Source organism: Oncorhynchus mykiss, chromosome 25 (genome assembly GCF_013265735.2).
Source record: "Oncorhynchus mykiss isolate Arlee chromosome 25, USDA_OmykA_1.1, whole genome shotgun sequence".
Taxonomy (NCBI): Eukaryota; Metazoa; Chordata; class Actinopteri; order Salmoniformes; family Salmonidae; genus Oncorhynchus; species Oncorhynchus mykiss.
In genome coordinates this window covers 45,256,480-45,278,960 of record NC_048589.1, presented here as the reverse complement: position 1 = coordinate 45,278,960, position 22,481 = coordinate 45,256,480, and the positions used below count along the sequence as shown (strand labels likewise).

At 40.9% G+C, this 22,481-nt stretch overlaps 1 protein-coding gene across 2 annotated transcripts; it reads right to left on the bottom strand.

The window, feature by feature from the left end:
- Positions 1-968: 968 nt before the first annotated feature.
- LOC110505982 (osteoclast stimulatory transmembrane protein) lies at positions 969-21,480 on the bottom strand. Of its 2 annotated transcripts, none has more exons than XM_021585453.2 (11): positions 21,427-21,480; positions 21,010-21,072; positions 16,624-16,918; positions 13,012-13,124; positions 9,304-9,502; positions 8,778-8,872; positions 8,497-8,595; positions 8,173-8,380; positions 3,567-3,746; positions 2,595-2,726; positions 969-2,465 (listed from the first exon to the last, which is right to left on the bottom strand). In XM_021585453.2, the coding sequence occupies exons 2-10, from the start codon at positions 21,051-21,053 to the stop codon at positions 2,601-2,603; spliced, it is 1,359 nt and encodes a 452-aa protein (XP_021441128.2). In that variant the 5' UTR covers positions 21,054-21,072; positions 21,427-21,480; the 3' UTR covers positions 969-2,465; positions 2,595-2,600. The 2 variants fall into 2 exon arrangements, with proteins under 2 accessions (XP_021441128.2, XP_021441129.2); XM_021585454.2 differs by lacking the exon at positions 21,427-21,480 and adding an exon at positions 21,363-21,400.
- Positions 21,481-22,481: the final 1,001 nt, after the last annotated feature.

Below are 22,481 nucleotides of genomic sequence, written 5' to 3'. Positions count from 1 at the left end.
AGTTTGTCGTGGGTGATTGTCCTTAGTGTCCTGATGTCATTGTTCTGTGTTAGGAGACACAAGTATAGGCTGTTTCGGGTTTTGTTAAGTTTATTGTTTTGGTAGTGTTTGTGTTTAGTGTGTTAATTCATTAAACATGGATTGCAATAGACACGCCGCATTTTGGTCCGACTCTCCTTCTCATACGGAAAACCGTTACAGAAAACAGAGTCAGATGGATAGGTAATACTGATTTTAATAAGATTTAAAGTCAATTGTCTTATTGACATGATTGATTGATTAATGTATATGTAGAATCTTGTTCATTTCTAGTCATCGTTGGTCTGCAGTGGAATCTTGTTCATTTCTAGTCATCGTTGGTCTGCAGTGGAATCTTGTTCATTTCTAGTCATCGTTGGTCTGCAGTAGAATCTTGTTAATTTCTAATCATCGTTGGTCTGCAGTGGAATCTTGTTCATTTCTAGTCGTCGTTGGTCTGCAGTAGAATCTTGTTAATTTCTAGTCATCGTTGGTCTGCAGTAGAATCTTGTTCATTTCTAGTCATCGTTGGTCTGCAGTGGAATCTTGTTCATTTTCAGTCATCGTTGGTCTGCAGTGGAATCTTGTTCATTTCTAGTCATCGTTGGTCTGCAGTAGAATCTTGTTCATTTTCAGTCATCGTTGGTCTGCAGTGGAATCTTGTTCATTTCTAGTCATCGTTGGTCTGCAGTGGAATCTTGTTCATTTCTAGTCATCGTTGGTCTGCAGTAGAATCTTGTTCATTTTCAATCATCGTTGGTCTGCAGTGGAATCTTGTTCATTTTCAGTCATCGTTGGTCTGCAGTGGAATCTTGTTCATTTCTAGTCATCGTTGGTCTGCAGTAGAATCTTGTTCATTTCCAGTCATCGTTGGTCTGCAGTAGAATCTTGTTCATTTTCAGTCATCGTTGGTCTGCAGTAGAATCTTGTTCATTTTCAGTCATCGTTGGTCTGCAGTAGAATCTTGTTCATTTTCAGTCATCGTTGGTCTGCAGTAGAATCTTGTTCATTTTCAGTCATCGTTGGTCTGCAGTAGAATCTTGTTCATTTCTAGTCATCGTTGGTCTGCAGTAGAATCTTGTTCATTTTCAGTCATCGTTGGTCTGCAGTGGAATCTTGTTCATTTCTAATCATCGTTGGTCTGCAGTGGAATCTTGTTCATTTCTAGTCATCGTTGGTCTGCAGTAGAATCTTGTTCATTTCTAGTCATCGTTGGTCTGCAGTGGAATCTTGTTCATTTCTAGTCATCGTTGGTCTGCAGTAGAATCTTGTTCATTTCTAGTCATCGTTGGTCTGCAGTGGAATCTTGTTCATTTTCAGTCATCGTTGGTCTGCAGTAGAATCTTGTTCATTTCTAGTCATCGTTGGTCTGCAGTGGAATCTTGTTCATTTCTAGTCATCGTTGGTCTGCAGTAGAATCTTGTTCATTTTCAATCATCGTTGGTCTGCAGTGGAATCTTGTTCATTTTCAGTCATCGTTGGTCTGCAGTGGAATCTTGTTCATTTCTAGTCATCGTTGGTCTGCAGTAGAATCTTGTTCATTTCCAGTCATCGTTGGTCTGCAGTAGAATCTTGTTCATTTTCAGTCATCGTTGGTCTGCAGTAGAATCTTGTTCATTTTCAGTCATCGTTGGTCTGCAGTAGAATCTTGTTCATTTTCAGTCATCGTTGGTCTGCAGTAGAATCTTGTTCATTTTCAGTCATCGTTGGTCTGCAGTAGAATCTTGTTCATTTCTAGTCATCGTTGGTCTGCAGTAGAATCTTGTTCATTTTCAGTCATCGTTGGTCTGCAGTAGAATCTTGTTCATTTCCAGTCATCGTTGGTCTGCAGTGGAATCTTGTTCATTTCTAGTCATCGTTGGTCTGCAGTAGAATCTTGTTCATTTCTAGTCATCGTTGGTCTGCAGTGGAATCTTGTTCATTTCTAGTCATCGTTGGTCTGCAGTAGAATCTTGTTCATTTCTAGTCATCGTTGGTCTGCAGTGGAATCTTGTTCATTTTCAGTCATCGTTGGTCTGCAGTAGAATCTTGTTCATTTCTAGTCATCGTTGGTCTGCAGTGGAATCTTGTTCATTTCTAGTCATCGTTGGTCTGCAGTGGAATCTTGTTCATTTTCAGTCATCGTTGGTCTGCAGTGGAATCTTGTTCATTTTCAGTCATCGTTGGTCTGCAGTGGAATCTTGTTCATTTTCAGTCATCGTTGGTCTGCAGTAGAATCTTGTTCATTTCTAGTCATCGTTGGTCTGCAGTAGAATCTTGTTCATTTCTAGTCATCGTTGGTCTGCAGTGGAATCTTGTTAATTTCTAATAATCGTTGGTCTGCAGTGGAATCTTGTTCATTTTCAGTCATCGTTGGTCTGCAGTGGAATCTTGTTCATTTTCAGTCATCGTTGGTCTGCAGTAGAATCTTGTTCCCGAGGTGTATGGTCTGATCCGCCTTCCAGTTTCTATGAAGTAGATTTCAATTTTACTTCCTGTATCATAATCACATTATTGATTCATTCAATGATTGATTGATCTAAAGAATGGACATCATGAAGACATGAAATAACCAAAAAAAAAAACGAATTCCATACACCGATCTAGGAAATATTTCCCTCATCCTCCAGCTTTAATAGAATCTTGTCCCGCAGGTACAAGGCTCGTTCCTCCTCTCTGTCTCTGTAGAAGGACGAGCAGATCTTCCTCCTGATCCTCCTGGAGAACACCTGACATAATAACATCGTAATATGATACATGGCATTTGCAGAAGCTGTTATCCAAACGTTACGTAGAGTAGTAACGGTTTCAAATGGGTGGCAGCAAACAAAAGTGCCGAACTCTACCTACTGAGCTACACAGAACCACCTCTCTCACCTCTCCCAGAATCCCTACTGAGCTACACAGAACCACCTCTCACCTCTCCCAGAATCCCTACTGAGCTACACAGAACCACCTCTCACCTCTCCCAGAATCCCTACTGAGCTACACAGAACCACCTCTCACCTCTCCCAGAATCCCTACTGAGCTACACAGAACCACCTCTCACCTCTCCCAGAATCCCTACTGAGCTACACAGAACCACCTCTCTCACCTCTCCCAGAATCCCTACTGAGCTACACAGAACCACCTCTCACCTCTCCCAGAATCCCTACTGAGCTACACAGAACCACCTCTCACCTCTCCCAGAATCCCTACTGAGCTACACAGAACCACCTCTCTCACCTCTCCCAGAATCCCTACTGAGCTACACAGAACCACCTCTCACCTCTCCCAGAATCCCTACTGAGCTACACAGAACCACCTCTCACCTCTCCCAGAATCCCTACTGAGCTACACAGAACCACCTCTCACCTCTCCCAGAATCCCTACTGAGCTACACAGAACCACCTCTCACCTCTCCCAGAATCCCTACTGAGCTACACAGAACCACCTCTCACCTCTCCCAGAATCCCTACTGAGCTACACAGAACCACCTCTCACCTCTCCCAGAATCCCTACTGAGCTACACAGAACCACCCCTCACCTCTCCCAGAATACCTAATGAGCTACACAGAACCACCTCTCACCTCTCCCATAATCATGACCAGGGCGGTGAGGAAGAGGGCTGCTGTGGTGGAGAGGACAGACGGGTCTGGGGGGGACAGGGGACGTACGCAGTCCGGGGGCAAAAGCAGGATCCTGTAGCCATACTCTTTGTTCATTTCTCCCACAGGTTCACGGATAAAGCCAATGATTAGAGCTGTAATCTAAAAACAGAGACAGAGGGTGGAGCTTTGTGGATGGTAATACAGCTGATACTGTTGATACGGGTAACGTAACCAGGTAACGTAGCCAGGTAGTGTAACAAGGTAATGTAACCAGGTAACGTAACCAGGTAGTGTAACCGGGTAACGTAACCGGGTAACGTAACCGGGTAATGTAACCGGGTAACGTAACCTGGTAACGAAACCGGGTAACTTAACCAGGTAATGTAACCGGGTAACGTAACCGGGTAACGTAACCGGGTAACGTAACCGGGTAACGTAACCGGGTAACGTAACCGGGTAACGTAACCGGGTAACGTAACCGGGTAACGTAACCGGGTAACGTAACCGGGTAATGTAACCGGGTAACGTAACCGGGTAACGTAACCAGGTAACGTAACCATGTAACGTAACCGGGTAATGTAACCAGGTAATGTAATCGGTTAATGTAACCAGGTAACGTAACCAGGTAATCTAACCAGGAAGTGTATCCAGGTAACGTAACCATGTAACGTAACCAGGTAATGTACAGTCCCTAGACATTTTTATTGAGGCTGGCATAAGACTATTTGAAGGTTTTGTTATATTTCTCAAGTTGTGATTGAATATCAAAATAAAATAAAATTGTATTTCTTACATGTTTTGAAAAACAACAGCTGTAGTGCTAACATGGAAATGCTTACTTACGGGCCGTTGCCAACAATGCAGAGAGAAAATAGAGAAACAAAAGAAAAATAATAACACAAGGAATAAATACACAGTGAGTAATGATATATATATAATATATACACGGGGTACCAGAGTCAATGAGTAATGATATATATATATAATATATACACGAGGTACCAGAGTCAATGAGTAATGATATATATATATAATATATACACGGGGTACCAGAGTCAATGAGTAACGATATATATATAATATATACACGGGGTACCAGAGTCAATGAGTAACGATATATATATAATATATACACGGGGTACCAGAGTCAATGAGTAATGATATATATATATAATGTATACACGGGGTACCAGAGTCAATGAGTAACGATATATATATAATATATACACGGGGTACCAGAGTCAATGAGTAACGATATATATATAATATATACACGGGGTACCAGAGTCAATGAGTAACGATATATATATAATGTATACACGGGGTACCAGAGTCAATGAGTAATGATATAAAAATAATATATACACGGGGTACCAGAGTCAATGAGTAACGATATATATAATATATACACGGGGTACCAGTACTGAGTCAATGAGTAACGATATATATAATATATACACGGGGTACCAGTACTGAGTCAATGAGTAACGATATATATATAATATATACACGGGGTACCAGAGTCAATGAGTAACGATATATATATAATGTATACACGGGGTACCAGAGTCAATGAGTAACGATATATATATAATATATACACGGGGTACCAGTACTGAGTCAATGAGTAACGATATATATATAATATATACACGGGGTACCAGAGTCAATGAGTAACGATATAAATATAATATATACACGGGGTACCAGAGTCAATGAGTAACGATATATATATAATGTATACACGGGGTACCAGAGTCAATGAGTAACGATATATATATAATATATACACGGGGTACCAGTACTGAGTCAATGAGTAACGATATATATATAATATATACACGGGGTACCAGAGTCAATGAGTAACGATATATATATAATATATACACGGGGTACCAGAGTCAATGAGTAATGATATATATATATAATATATACACGGGGTACCAGAGTCAATGAGTAACGATATATATATATAATATATACACAGGGTACCAGAGTCAATGAGTAACGATATATATATAATATATACACGGGGTACCAGAGTCAATGAGTAATGATATATATATAATGTATACACGGGGTACCAGAGTCAATGAGTAACGATATATATATAATATATACACGGGGTACCAGAGTCAATGAGTAACGATATATATATATAATATATACACGGGGTACCAGAGTCAATGAGTAACGATATATATATAATATATACACGGGGTACCAGAGTCAATGAGTAACGATATATATATATAATATATACACGGGGTACCAGAGTCAATGAGTAATGATATATATATAATATATACACGGGGTACCAGAGTCAATGAGTAACGATATATATATAATATATACACGGGGTACCAGAGTCAATGAGTAATGATATATATATAATATATACACGGGGTACCAGAGTCAATGAGTAACGATATATATATAATATATACACGGGGTACCAGAGTCAATGAGTAATGATATATATATAATATATACACGGGGTACCAGAGTCAATGAGTAACGATATATATATAATATATACACGGGGTACCAGTACTGAGTCAATGAGTAATGATATATATATAATATATACACGGGTACCAGTACTGAGTCAATGAGTAACGATATATATATAATATATACACGGGGTACCAGAGTCAATGAGTAATGATATATATATAATATATACACGGGGTACCAGAGTCAATGAGTAACGATATAAATATAATATATACACGGGGTACCAGAGTCAATGAGTAACGATATATATATAATATATACACAGGGTACCAGTACTGAGTCAATGAGTAACGATATATATATAATATATACACGGGGTACCAGAGTCAATGAGTAACGATATATATATAATATATACACGGGGTACCAGAGTCAATGAGTAACGATATATATATAATATATACACGGGGTACCAGTACTGAGTCAATGAGTAACGATATATATATAATATATACACGGGGTACCAGAGTCAATGAGTAACGATATATATATAATATATACACGGGGTACCAGAGTCAATGAGTAACGATATAAATATAATATATACACGGGGTACCAGAGTCAATGAGTAACGATATATATATAATATATACACGGGGTACCAGAGTCAATGAGTAATGATATATATATAATATATACACGGGGTACCAGAGTCAATGAGTAACGATATATATATAATATATACACGGGGTACCAGTACTGAGTCAATGAGTAACGATATATATATAATATATACACGGGGTACCAGAGTCAATGAGTAACGATATATATATAATATATACACGGGGTACCAGAGTCAATGAGTAATGATATATATATAATATATACACGGGGTACCAGAGTCAATGAGTAACGATATATATATAATATATACACGGGGTACCAGAGTCAATGAGTAATGATATATATATAATATATACACGGGGTACCAGAGTCAATGAGTAACGATATATATATAATATATACACGGGGTACCAGTACTGAGTCAATGAGTAATGATATATATATAATATATACACGGGTACCAGTACTGAGTCAATGAGTAACGATATATATATAATATATACACGGGGTACCAGAGTCAATGAGTAATGATATATATATAATATATACACGGGGTACCAGAGTCAATGAGTAACGATATAAATATAATATATACACGGGGTACCAGTACTGAGTCAATGAGTAATGATATATATATAATATATACACGGGTACCAGTACTGAGTCAATGAGTAACGATATATATATAATATATACACGGGGTACCAGAGTCAATGAGTAACGATATATATATAATATATACACGGGGTACCAGAGTCAATGAGTAACGATATATATATAATATATACACGGGGTACCAGTACTGAGTCAATGAGTAACGATATATATATAATATATACACGGGGTACCAGAGTCAATGAGTAACGATATATATATAATATATACACGGGGTACCAGAGTCAATGAGTAATGATATATATATATAATATATACACGGGGTACCAGAGTCAATGAGTAATGATATATATATATAATGTATACACGGGGTACCAGAGTCAATGAGTAACGATATATATATAATATATACACGGGGTACCAGAGTCAATGAGTAATGATATATATATATAATATATACACGGGGTACCAGAGTCAATGAGTAACGATATATATATATAATATATACACGGGGTACCAGAGTCAATGAGTAACGATATAAATATAATATATACACGGGGTACCAGAGTCAATGAGTAACGATATATATATAATATATACACGGGGTACCAGAGTCAATGAGTAACGATATATATATATATATATAATATATACACGGGGTACCAGAGTCAATGAGTAACGATATATATATAATATATACACGGGGTACCAGAGTCAATGAATAACCGCAGATTTTCCACTCGTCACCGGATCCTTACAAGGCACCCAATCTCCTTCTGCGATATCTCCATCTTTTTTTTGGGGGGGGGGGGGGGGGTGCCTCGTCGGGTGTCTGGAGTAAATCCTTCCCGTCCGACTCATTAAAGAAAAGTCTGTTGAATATACTAACCTTCACATGGAGTGAGATGGTAGTTTTCACCTCAGGAATGTCCTGTGCCCAGCTCAGAGACGTCTGCAGGACAGAGTAGATGAGGTGGTCGAGCCCTAGGACCAGGGCACATACCAGGCAGTAGAAGCCCAGGATGGTGCCTCCCCACAGGCATCGTCTCAGCTCCCTCTGTGTCATCCTCCAGCCCCTGGTCCTCACCAGCCTCTTTCTGTAATCAATCAATCAAATGTACTTTATAAATTCCTTTTTACATCAGTAGTTGGCACAAAGTGCTCTACAGATACCCAGCCTGGATCTGAAGAGAGAGACCTACAGGTTTCCCACCTGTAGGCCTCTGGGAGCTCCTCCACCCCCCGGGTCCTCAGTAACTCCTGTAGTCGGCCTGTCTGACACACATTGTCGTGCTTTAGGTCTGTGAGATACCTGAGGAAAAGAAGAGAACTCTAACTCCTCTAGTCTAAACATATAAAAAGGTAGGCTGGAACCACCCTAAAGAGCAAGCCTCCCTAGAGGAAGGGGACCTACAGTAGTTAGGCAGGAACCTAGAAATAAACCCAGAGAGGAACTCAGAGGGGTGTCCTCTTCAGCTGTATTGGGTAGATTACCTGACCAGGTAACTGGCAGAACTCCCAAGCAGCAGCATGATGAAGGAGGAGGCGATGACCTTCTGGGCCACTTGACCTGTGACCTCCAGAGTATCCTGTGTAAGGGAGTTAAGAATTTGCCTTAAGCTGAAAATCTCTCCAATGGTGCCATCGAAAATATAAATTTTTTTGGTGACACAACTGCTTGGTATGTTTTCAAAGAGGGCGGTGGAGTTCGCGATCAGACTGATGAAGTGAAGCTGTTAGCAACACAATGATGTTGGTTTCACCTGAAGCAGAATTGCTGAAAACAAAGACTATCGCTTGTGTTCAAATAGCGTCAGGAATTTTTTTTTTTGCAAACTACGACAATAACCCTTTCCTAAACTCAACCTAATTCTCCTAACCTGCTATGTTAATTATTTTAACCTTCTGATTAAGTTCTCCTAACCTGCTTAAAAAAATTATGTCTGCCGTACTCCCCATCTAGTCAAAACCGGCAGCCCCGCAGAACAACGTGAGTTTCCAATAACACGATACACCTCACCTGCATGGCTTTGAACTCAGCCTTCAGTCTGGCCGAGGCGTTTCTGATACCCATCTTCATCTCCTCGACATCCACTTTCTGCTCGATCTGCAAGAACTGGTTGATGTTCACAATTCTCGGTATGCTTCCGATGAAATTCTTCATGTCGTGTAGGGCGTTGTTTACTTGACTGGTGGAGGCCAGGATTCTCTCGGCGGTGCTGTAGGACCCATTTAAAAGTGTGTTACATGGAGTCACATTTATTTATTTTCCATGATATAGCACACACTTTTTTCCATACAGCTGGTTCCTAAAGAGTTGAGTCTGCTTCTTGATTAAATAACATCTCTCCTTCATGCTTCAGGGGAGAGTGGGGTAAGTTCAGCACAGGCGGTTGGTGGCACCTTAATTGAGGAGGATGGGCTCGTGCTAATGGCTGGAGCCAAAAGGCCAAAGGCTAAGTTGAGTCAATGGCCACTATATCCATACAAATGATGATTACATGTTCTCCGTTTTTAATGCGTAATATGTATAGGATTCTTGCAATGAGTCATGCATATGAACTCAACTCAGAGAGCTTGCCAACAAATTGGTCAAGAAATGGAAGGGTAAGTGATGTTGAACAGAGAGATCTGCCTTCGGAAAGTATTCAGAACCCTTTTTCCACATTTTCTTATTATATATTATATCATTCATATATATATATATATATATATATATATATATATATATATATATATATATATATATGGTTACAGACATATTCTAACATTGATCATATCTTTTTCCCCCTCATCAATCTACACACAATACTGCATAATAAGAAAGCAAAAACAGGATTTTATTAAAATAAGAAACTGAAGTATCACATTTACATGAATATTCAGACCTTTTTTTTATTTAACTAGGCAAGTCAGTTAAAGAACAAATTCTTATTTACAATGACGGCCCTAGACCGGCCAAACCCGGGCGACGCAGGGCCAATTGTGCACCGCCATATGGGGCTCCCAATCCCGTCCGGTTGTGATACAGCCTGGATACAAACCAGGGTGGCTGTAGTGACGCCCCTAGCACTGAGACACAGTGCCTTAGACCAAAGCACTTTTGGGAGCAATTACAGCCTCGAGTCTTCTTGGGTATGACGCTACAAGCTTGGCACACCTGTATTTGGGGAGTTAATCCCATTCTTCTCTGCAGATTCTCTCAAGCTCATTCAGGTTGGAAGGTGAGCGTTGCTGCACAGCTATTTCCAGGTCTCTTAAGAGATGTTCGATCGGGTTCAAGTCTGGGCTCTGGCGGGGCCAGCCAAGGACGTTCAGATTCTTGTCCCAAAGCCACTCATACGTTGTCTTGGATGTGTGCTTAGGGTCGTTGTCCTGTTGGAAGGTGAACCTTCGCCCCAGTCTGAGGTCCTGAGTGCCCTGGAGCAGGTTTTCATTAAGGATCTCTCTGTACTTTGCTCTGTTCATCTTTGCCATGATCCTGACTAGTCTCCCAGTCTCTGCCACTGAAAAACATCCCCACAGCATGATGCTGCCACCACCATGCTTCACCGTAGGGATGGTGCCAGGTTTCCTCCAGACGTGACGCTTCGCATTCAGGCCAAAGAGTTCAATGTTGATTTCGTCAGACCAGAGAATCTTCTTTCTCAAGGTATGAGAGTCTTTAGGTGCCTTTTGGCAAACTCCATGCGGGCTGTCATGTGCCTTTTACTGATGAGTGGCTTCCGTCTGGCCACTCTACCACAAAGACCTGATTGGTGGAGTGCTGCAGAGAAGGTTGTCCTTCTGGAAGCTTCTCCCGTTTAAAATTTTTACTCATTTTGTTTATTTAGCCTTTATTTAACTAGGCAAGTCAGTTAAGGAGAAATTCTTATTTACAATGACAGCCTACCAAAAGACAAAAGTCATCCTGCATGGATGTAGCTGGGATAAACAAAAAAAAATTATAGTACAAAACACACAACACTACATAAAGAGAGACCTAAGACAACAACATAGCAAGGCAGCAACACATGACAGCACAACATGGTAGCAACACCACATGACAACAATATGGTAGCAACACAACATGGTAGCAACACAACATGGTAGCAACACAACATGGCAGCTACACAACATGGTAGCAACACAACATGGCAGCTACACAACATGGTAGCAACACAACATGGCAGCTACACAACATGGTAGCAACACAACATGGCAGCTACACAACATGGTAGCAGCACAAAACATGGTACAAACATTATTGGGCACAGACAACAGCACAAAGGGCAAGAAGGTAGAGAGACAACAATACATCACGCCAAGCAGCCACAACCGTCAGTAAGAGTGTGGAGATAGAACGGTCCAGTTTGAGTGTTTGTTGCAGCTCGTTCCAGTCGGTAGCTGCAGCGAACTGAAAAGAAGAGCGACCCAGGGATGTGTGTGCTTTGGGAACCTTTAACAGAATGTGACTGGCGGAACGGGTGTTGTATGTGGAGGATAAGCGCTGCAGGAGATGTCTCAGATGGGGGGGAGTGAGGCATGAGAGAGGTTTATAAATAAGCATCAACCAGTGGGTCTTGCGTCGGGTATACAGAGATGAGCAGTTTACAGAGGAGCATAGAGTGCAGTGATGTGTCCTATAAGGAGCATTGGTGGCAAATCTGATGGCCGAATGGTAAAAAACATCTATAAATTAGGTCTCCGTAATCTAGCATGGGTAGGATGGTCATCTGAATCAGGGTTAGTTTGGCAGCTGGGGTGAAAGAGGAGTGATTACGATAGAGGAAGCCAAGTCTAGATTTAACTTTAGCCTGCAGCTTTGATATGTGCTGAGATAAGGACAGTGTACCGTCTAGACATACTCCCACGTACTTGGCAGAGAAAGCTTTGATGTAGAGCGTTTTACGCAACTGATTGGCTCAAACACACAAGGAAATAAATTCCACAAATTAACTTTTAAGAAGGCCCACTTGTTTATGGAAGTGCATTCCAGGTGACTACCTCATGAAGCTGGTTGGGAGAATGCCAAGAGTGTGCAAAGCTGTCATCAAGGCAAAGGATGGCAATTTGAAGAATCTCATATCTAAAATATATTTTGATTTGTTTAACACTTTTTTGCTTGCTATATGATTCCATATGTGTTATATCATAGTTTTAATGTCTTCACTATTATTATACAATGTAGAAAATAGTACAAATAAAGAAAAACCCTTGAATGACTAGGTGTGTCCGAACTGTTGACTGGTACGGTATATAAATACCATAAGTACAGAAATGGTTTGCTCAGTGGGAAATGAATATCCAACTTGTTAGTGACAACTGTGTGGAGTTTGGCATTTGTGACTGCAAAACACTTACCTTAATATGAACATTGGTAATTGTAGTCTTATAACTAAAATATGTAGTCAGTCAGGTCCTACACATACTCCTCGTGTCCTCTCTCTCCTCGTCTCCTTCTCAAAAACTCATTGGAGGAGAAGGTCAGAGGGGAGGGACCTTTGGCTTTCTCATCCAATGGGTATTGAGACAGAGATGAGGAAAGAGAGGATGCAAGGAGTATGCAAATGAGATATTCCAAATGAGAAGGTAGCACGCCTCCCAGGGGTGAGTCCCGAATGTGCATGGAGCTGGGAGGGCTATCACGGGCCGATGGCACCGCAGCTGTGGGAGGAGCACTTGATCATATCAACAGAGGGCCTCACCTGTGGGAGGAGCACTTGATCATATCAACGGAGGGGCTCACCTGTGGGAGGAGCACTTGATCATGTCAACAGAGCGGCTCAAGTTCCTGGTCATGTTGGGGATGCAGCTGGTCACCACAATAACCAGGGCAGTGGAGATGAGGATCTTCCTGCCCTGTTTGTAGGGTTGCAATGATGTCACCAGGAAGTATCACCGTACCAGGAAGTATCGCCGTACCAGGAAGTACCATGGCAAGGAAACAAAACATGAAGCTGGATTCAATATCCTGAGGAAAGAAGTAAATAGCCTTGTTCGAGCCACAACCAGCAACGGCTCATAGGAGCAGGAACCAACGGCTCATAGGAGCAGGAACCGACGGCTCATAGGAGCAGGAACCGACGGCTCATAGGAGCAGGAACCGACGGCTCATAGGAGCAGGAACCGACGGCTCATAGGAGCAGGAACCGACGGCTCATAGGAGCAGGAACCAACAGCTCATAGGAGCAGGAACCAACGGCTCATAGGAGCAGGAACCAACGGCTCATAGGAGCAGGAACCAACGGCTCATAAGGAGCAGGAGCCTAGACAGCTTGATGTCCCAGTACACCCCCTGGACTTGACGCTAGACTATCACAGGCTCCTGAGGAAGACAGTCCTACCATTAGAAACACTACTAGTCTATCACAGAGTCCTGATGAAGACAGTCCTACCATTAGAAACACTACTAGTCTATCACAGAGTCCTGATGAAGACAGTCCTACCATTAGAAACACTACTAGTCTATCACAGAGTCCTGATGAAGACAGTCCTACCATTAGAAACACTACTAGTCTATCACAGAGTCCTGATGAAGACAGTCCTACCATTAGAAACACTACTAGTCTATCACAGAGTCCTGATGAAGACAGTCCTACTATTAGAAGACAGTCCTACCATTAGACACTGTTGGATTCTAGCTTGAAATGTACTTATTCATGTTACCATACTAGAATGTATTGCTTTCTTCACGTGTATAAGGAATAAAGAGGAACTAGGGGTGTGGAAAGTTACTGACTACAAGTTACTGTGAGAGAAAAGGGGAACAGAGTACACGACCGCGAAGACAACACCGCAAAATTTAGGCAGTATATCGGGCAACAGATAACAGTTCTGAGAAATTACACCCCTAATCTCATCTTGACATATAAATGCCTGTTTGATCATGTGCAAAACAAATATTTGCAGCTGTATGACCCAGTGGAGTTGAATACGTTTGGTTTGAGCTTTTCCTTGTCGTCCTTAGCTTATGTTGTTCTGTTATGAGACACAGGTTTTATTTTCCAAGTGTTTGACATAAAGCAGGTTCTTAAAGGACTAAAGAGTTTACTCTGCATCGTACTTTCTTTTTTTTGCCATGAAATGTGAAACCCTAATATGAAACCCTAATGTGAAACCCTAATGAAACCCTAATGTGAAACCCTAATGAAACCCTAATGAAACCCTAATGTGAAACCCTAATGTGAAACCCTAATGAAACCCTAATATGAAACCCTAATGAAACCCTAATGAAACCCTAATATGAAATCCTAATGAAACCCTAATGAAACCCTAATGAAACCCTAATGAAACCCTAATGAAACCCTAATATGAAACCCTAATGAAACCCTAATATGAAATCCTAATGAAACCCTAATGAAACCCTAATGAAACCCTAATATGAAACCCTAATGAAACCCTAATGTGAAACCCTAATGAAACCCTAATGTGAAACGCTAATGTGAAATCCTAAAGAAAGCCTAATGAAACCCTAATGAAACCCTAATGTGAAACCCTAATATGAAACCCTAATGAAACCCTAATGAAACCCTAATGTGAAACCCTAATGTGAAACCCTAATATGAAACCCTAATGAAACCCTAATGAAACCCTAATATGAAACCCTAATGAAACCCTAATGTGAAACCCTAATGAAACCCTAATGTGAAACCCTAATGAAACCCTAATATGAAACCCTAATGAAACCCTAATATGAAACCCTAATGTGAAACCCTAATGTGAAACCCTAATGTGAAACCCTAATGAAACCATAATGAAACCCTAATGAAACCCTAATATGAAACCATAATGTGAAACCCTAATATGAAACCCTAATGTGAAACCCTAATGAAACCCTAATGTGAAACCCTAATGAAACCCTAATGAAACCCTAATATGAAACCCTAATGTGAAACCCTAATGTGAAACCCTAATGTGAAACCCTAATGTGAAACCCTAATGTGAAACCCTAATGAAACCCTAATGAAACCCTAATGTGAAACCCTAATGAAACCCTAATGTGAAACCCTAATGTGAAACCCTAATATGAAACCCTTATGAAACCCTAATGAAACCCTAATGTGAAACCCTAATGTGAAACCCTTATGAAACCCTAATGTGAAACCCTAATGTGAAACCCTTATGAAACCCTAATGAAACCCTAATGTGAAACCCTAATGAAACCCTAATGAAACCCTAATGAAACCCTAATATGAAACCCTAATGAAACCCTCATGTGAAACCCTAATGAAACCCTAATGAAACCCTAATGTGAAACCCTAATGAAACCCTAATGAAACCCTAATGTGAAATCCTAATATGAAACCCTAATGAAACCCTAATGTGAAACCCTAATGAAACCCTAATGAAACCCTAATGAAACCCTAATGTGAAATCCTAATGAAACCCTAATGAAACCCTAATGAAACCCTAATGAAACCCTAATGAAACCCTAATGAAACCCTCATGTGAAACCCTAATGAAACCCTAATGTGAAACCCTAATGAAACCCTAATGAAACCCTAATGTGAAACCCTAATGTGAAACCCTAATGAAACCCTAATGAAACCCTCATGTGAAACCCTAATGAAACCCTAATGAAACCCTCATGTGAAACCCTAATGAAACCCTAATGTGAAACCCTAATGAAACCCTAATGAAACCCTAATGTGAAATCCTAATATGAAACCCTAATGAAACCCTAATGTGAAACCCTAATGAAACCCTAATGAAACCCTAATGTGAAACCCTAATGAAACCCTAATGAAACCCTAATGTGAAACCCTAATGAAACCCTAATGAAACCCTAATGTGAAACCCTAATGAAACCCTAATGTGAAACCCTAATGAAACCCTAATGAAACCCTAATGAAACCCTCATGTGAAACCCTAATGTGAAACCCTAATGAAACCCTAATGAAACCCTAATGTGAAACCCTAATGAAACCCTAATGTGAAACCCTAATGAAACCCTAATGAAACCCTAATGAAACCCTAATGAAACCCTAATATGAAACCCTAATGTGAAACCATAATGAAACCCTAATGTGAAACCCTAATGAAACCCTAATGAAACCCTAATGTGAAACCCTAATGAAACCCTAATGAAACCCTAATGAAACCCTAATGAAACCCTAATGTGAAATCCTAATGAAACCCTAATGAAACCCTAATGAAACCCTAATGTGAAACCCTAATGTGAAACCCTAATGTGAAACCCTAATGTGAAACCCTAATGAAACCCTAATATGAAACCCTAATGAAACCCTAATGAAACCCTAATGTGAAACCCTAATGAAACCCTAATGTGAAACCCTAATATGAAATCCTAATGAAACCCTAATGAAACCCTAATGTGAAACCCTAATGACAACTCTACCTGTTTGGTTCCCAGGGAGGGCACTGAGATAGAGAGGACACAGCGGACGGGGTGGAGGAGGAGCAACACCAGGACTACTATACAGCCGCAGGTACTGGACACCACCATTGACGGAAAGGGCTGGTAGTTCAGACTGTAGACCATCCAGACGTGTAGAAGACCTCCTATCGCTGCACCGATGATGAGACAGAAACAGAAGAGGATGAAGACCTCTAACGTGTTCGCCGGGGAAGGTTTGGAATATACACCCCATTGGAACGTCAACGTGGAAGATAGTCTTCTTTTAAAAGATGATCTATAGATTCAAAACAAAAAAAACAAAAAAGTATATATTTTTTGTCATTTCGTTGATCATCTTCTTGGACAGTGTTCTACCATCCTGGTCTTTTAATTAGATGTTATATTATGATAAGACTTAACACATTGGGGTGGGGGGGGTGTAGGTAACACACTCTACCAGGATATACTTCCACACTCCATGCCCCTAGGTGGCAGCACTGAATCTAGGATATATAATATGAAACAAGGTTTTGATGTGTCTGTACTATATCTAGGAGATTGTTTGTGGTTTTTTGGACACATGCAGCTGAAGTCGGGAAGTTTTACACCTCAGTCGAATACATTTAAACTCAGTTTTTCCACAACTCCTGACATTTCATCTTAGTAAAAATTCCCTGTCTTATGGTCAGTTAGGATCACCAGTTTATTTTAAGAATGTGAAATGTCAGAATAATAGTAGAGAGAATGATTTATTTAAACTTGTATTTCTTTCATCACAATCCCAGTGGGTCAGAAGTTTACTTACACTCACCTACTATTTTGTAGCATTGCCTTTAAATTGTTTAACTTGGGTCAAACGTGTCGGGTAGCCTTCCACAAGCTTCCCACAATAAGTTGGGTGAATTTTGGCCCACTCCAATACCTTGACTTTGTTGTCCTTAAACCATTTTGTTACAACTTTGGAAGTATGCTTGGGTTCATTGTCCATTTGGAAGACCCTTTTGTGACCAAGCTTTAACTTCCTGACTGATGTCTTGAGATGTTGCTTCAATATATCCACATAATTTTCCTACCTCATGATGCCATCTATTTTGTGAAGTGCACCAGTCCCTCCTGCAGCAAAGCACCCCCACAACATGATGCAGCCACCCCCATGCTTCACGGTTGGGATGGTGTTCTTCGGCTTGCAGCCTCCCCCTTTTTCCTCCAAACACAATGATGGTCATGATGGCCAAACAGTTATATATTTTTTCAGACCAGAGGACATTTCTCCAAAAGGTACGATCTTTGTTCCCATGTACATTTGCAATTTGTAGTCTGGCGTCTTTATGGCGGTTTTGGAGCGGTGGCTTCTTCCTTGTTGAGTGGCCTTTCAGGTTATGTCAATATAGGACTCGTTTTACTGTGGATATAGATACTTTTGTACCTGTTTCCTCCAGCATCTTCACAAGGTCCTTTGCTGTTGTTCTGGGATTGATTTGTACTTTTCGCACGAAAGTACGTTCATCTTTAGGAGACAGAACGAGTCTCCTTCCTGAGCGGTGTGACGGCTGCGTGGTCCCATTGTGTTTATACTTGCTTACTATTATTTTTACAGATGAACGTGGTCCCTTCAGGCGTTTGGACAATGCTCCCAAAGATGAACCAGACCTGTGGAAATCTACCATTTTTTTTCTCTTGGCTGATTTCTTTCGATTTTCCCATGATGTCAAGCAAAGAGGCACTGAGTTTGAAGGTAGGCCTTGAAATACATCCACAGGTACTCCTCCAATTGACTCAAATTATGTCAATTAGCCCATCTGAAACTTCTAAAGCCATGACATCATTTTCTGGAAATTTCCAAGCTGTTTAAAGGCACAGACAACTTAGTGTATGTAAACTTCTGACCCACTGGAATTGTGATACAGTGAATGATAAGTGAAATAATCTGTCTGTAAACAATTGTTGGGAAAATGACTTGTGTCATGCAGAAAGTAGATGTCCTGACCGACTCGCCAAAACTATAGTTTGTTAAAACAAGATCATTTGTGGAGTGGTTGAAAAACGAGTTTTAATAACTTGAACCTAAGTGTATGTAAACTTCCAACTTCAACTGTATTTAAGTCCTTTTTTTTGTTGGCACAAAACCTCCCCTTCATTTGTATTGGTTACCTTCAGACGAGTTCTGTGACACTTGATGGGGTCATGGAGCAAAAAGAACACCATCTCGTTCATGAGTCTGCCCTTTCGATAGTGGGTCATATTAGTTTTAGCTCAAACCGTTCGGACGCTATAGATGTTTTCTTGAGAAGACAGATTTCCTGGATGTCTCGTGGTCTGACAAACATCGCTGTAGCTCAGCCACTTTCCACCACCAATGCAGAAGGCTGATATCTCTAGCTCTAGCTTCTAGGGAGTTTTTCCTAGCCACCGTGCTTCTTCACCTGCATTGCTTGCTGTTTGGGGTTTTAGGCTGGGTTTCTGTACAGCACTTTGAGATATCAGCTGATGTACGAAGGGCTATATAAAATAAATTTGATTTGATTTGATTTAAAGCAACGGATTCTGATGGGGATTTTTTATTATGTTTTTATTATGTTACATAGATTGACGCATGGGTGCATCAATATACTCTTAAGGATTAAGGAGATGGTCAGTCAGTGTCCCGGCTGGATGGTCAATAGACTCATTAAGGAAATGGTCAGTCAGTGTCCCGGCTGGATGGTCAATAGACTCATTAAGGAGATGGTCAGTCAGTGTCCCGGCTGGATGGTCAATAGACTCATTAAGGAGATGGTCAGTCAGTGTCCCGGCTGGATGGTCAATAGACTCATTAAGGAGATGGTCAGTCAGTGTCCCGGCTGGATGGTCAATAGACTCATTAAGGAGATGGTCAGTCAGTGTCCCGGCTGGATGGTCAATAGACTCATTAAGGAGATGGTCAGTCAGTGTCCCGGCTGGATGGTCAATAGACTCATTAAGGAGATGGTCAGTCAGTGTCCCGGCTGGATGGTCAATAGACTCATTAAGGAGATGGTCAGTCAGTGTCCCGGCTGGATGGTCAATAGACTCATTAAGGAGATGGTCAGTCAGTGTCCCGGCTGGATGGTCAATAGACTCATTAAGGAGATGGTCAGTCAGTGTCCCGGCTGGATGGTCAATAGACTCATGAAGGAGATGATCAGTCAGTGTCCCGGCTGGATGGTCAATAGACTCATTAAGGAGATGGTCAGTCAGTGTCCTGGCTGGATGGTCAATAGACTCATTAAGGAAATGGTCAGTCAGTGTCCTGGCTGGTCAATAGACTCATTAAGGTGATGGTCAATAGATTCATTAAGGTGATGGTCAATAGACTCATTAAGGTGAAGGTCAATAGACTCATTAAGGTGGTGGTCAGTCAGTGTCCCAGCTGACAAGCCGTGGGGCTGCTGGTTGGTTTGGATGGCCTTGAAGCCCTTTGTTTGGTGAGGAGTTTTAAGTTTGTACATTCTTTTGGTATTTTTTCTGTTTCGTCACTATCTGAGCAAATAATAATCCACTTTGACTGATCGACCCAGTGGTCAAGAAGGAGCTGGCCCTGGAAGGTAAGGTGGCCCTGGAAGGTAAGGTGGCCCTGGAAGGTAAGGTGGCCCTGGAAGGTAAGGTGGCCCTGGAAGGTAAGGTGGCCCTGGAAGGTAAGGTGGCCCTGGAAGGTAAGGTGGCCCTGGAAGGTAAGGTGGCCCTGGAAGGTAAGGTGACCCTGGAAGGTATGGTGGCTCGCTCCTTGGTCCATCCATGTACTTTCAACACCTGGTTGCATACTCTTACTTCTCATTTTAATGCGTCAAATCAGGTTACACACAGTGAACTGGGCCTAAGACCCCTCGACCCCTCGACCACTCGAGGGCAATAATATTAGCAGTCTAGTTAATCGGTTTTGTAACAATTACATGAAGCATATTATATAATGGTAAATAATTAATACACTGTATATCAGACCTGGGTTCAAATACTATTTCAATTATTTCAATTTCTTTCACATACATTTTAAATTAAATAATCAGATATTTTCTATTTGAAAATAAAAGCAGTTGAATATTGGAATGTATTTGGGAAGTATTGGGATGTATTTACTCAAATACACAGATTATTTTCAAATACAAATAAATATCCCCATGCATTTGAACCCAGGTCCTATGAGTATTTAAAATAATGTAGTTGGAAATAAGTACTTGAAAATATTTTCAAATTGTAGACGACTTCGAGGAAATAATTTGAAAATAATTTCAAGTATTTCCAATAAAAGTAGTTCATTTTGGCCACATTTATTTGCTAATAATCAAATAAACAGAAAGTAGTTATTTCCATAACAAACAATCAAATCCACGTGTAGTTGAACTCAGGTGTGATTATTAACTCTGGACTCACAGGAATCCCGAGGCTCGGTGTGGACCGCTGGAGACATCCTCCATGACGTATGGACTTCAATGACTGGGATTAAATTAACAACAACATAATGGGTGAAATATTCACAAATTGGTACAATTTTATTTTTTTAATTAAAAAAAAAAAAATAAACATCTAAACGTAAATATTGAACGATGGTGTTTTCTGTGTTTTAAATAAAACAGAATTGGTTCAGCCAATATAACATTTTAACAATTAGTTCTGCTATTATGTCTACAGATATTCATATAAATTCTAGTTTATAACCTACCTTCAGTTCTCTGGAGCAGTACTGTGTTGAGTGTAGAATCTATAAATTCTAGTTTATAACCTACCTTCAGTTCTCTGACACAGTGCTGTGTTACGTGTAGAATCTATGAATCATAGTTTATGACCTACCTTCAGTTCTCTGACACAGTGCTGTGTTGAGTGTAGAAATGCCCTTGGTAGTCCAAATCAAGAGACCGATTGATTTATATACAGCCCTGAGGGGTTCCTCTTTTCTGGCCATGGGCAGGCTGAAAACACTTACGTAATATGTTGATAAATACAGGGTCTGAAAAACATTCATTTCTACTGTGTTGAAATGGAACTTCAGATGTCCTGTGTGTCAGACATTAACTGGTATTACTGTGTAATAAGGAGGTAGTAGAAAGCCTGTACGAGGGTTAGCACTCAGGCTAGAATGAAAGACTGCCGTAGAAAGCCAGTACGAGGGTTAGCACTCAGGCTAGAATGAAAGACTGCCGTAGAAAGCCAGCACGAGGGTTAGCACTCAGGCTAGAATGAATGGCGGCCGTAGAAAGCCAGTACGAGGGTTAGCACTCAGGCTAGAATGAAAGACTGCCGTAGAAAGGCTAGAATTAAAGGCGGCTGGTGCGTGGGAGAGAAAACATCTGTAGAGCTCAAAAAGTACTCACACTCAAAACCATGACAGGAAACAGTACAAAACGTTAAAGTGTAAGGGACTGCTGATGTGTGTGGACAACACTACAAGAAACATACAAAGTCCAATTCCTAATTAACCCCTTGGGGGAGTAGAGTTTTTAAGTGGAAGAGCCATCCGTACCATCTGGAGAAGGAACCCATCCGTACCATCTGGAGAAGGAACTCATCCGTACCATCTGGAGAAGGAACTCATCCGTACCATCTGGAGAAGGAACTCATCCGTAACATCTGGAGAAGGAACTCAGCAGGACCATCTGGAGAAGGAACTCATCTGTACCATCTGGGGAAGGAACTCATCCGTACCATCTGGAGAAGGAACTCATCCGTACCATCTGGAGAAGGAACTCATCCGTACCATCTGGAGAAGGAACTCATCCGTACCATCTGGTGAAGGAACTCATCCGTACCATCTGGAGAAGGCACTCATCCGTACCATCTGGAGAAGGAACTCATCCGTACCATCTGGAGAAGGAACTCATCTGTACCATCTGGAGAAGGCACTCATC

Excerpts from the sequence above, each read along its gene's own strand:
- LOC110505982 (XM_021585453.2), bottom strand. The coding sequence starts at position 21,053 with ATGGAGGATGTCTCCAGCGGTCCACACCGAGCCTCGGGATTCCT. Across the intron at positions 16,919-21,009 it reads CACCGAGCCTCGGGATTCCT|ATCATCTTTTAAAAGAAGAC; the intron begins GTGAGTCCAGAG and ends TTGAATCTATAG. Across the intron at positions 3,747-8,172 it reads CCATCTCACTCCATGTGAAG|ATTACAGCTCTAATCATTGG; the intron begins GTTAGTATATTC and ends CTCTGTTTTTAG.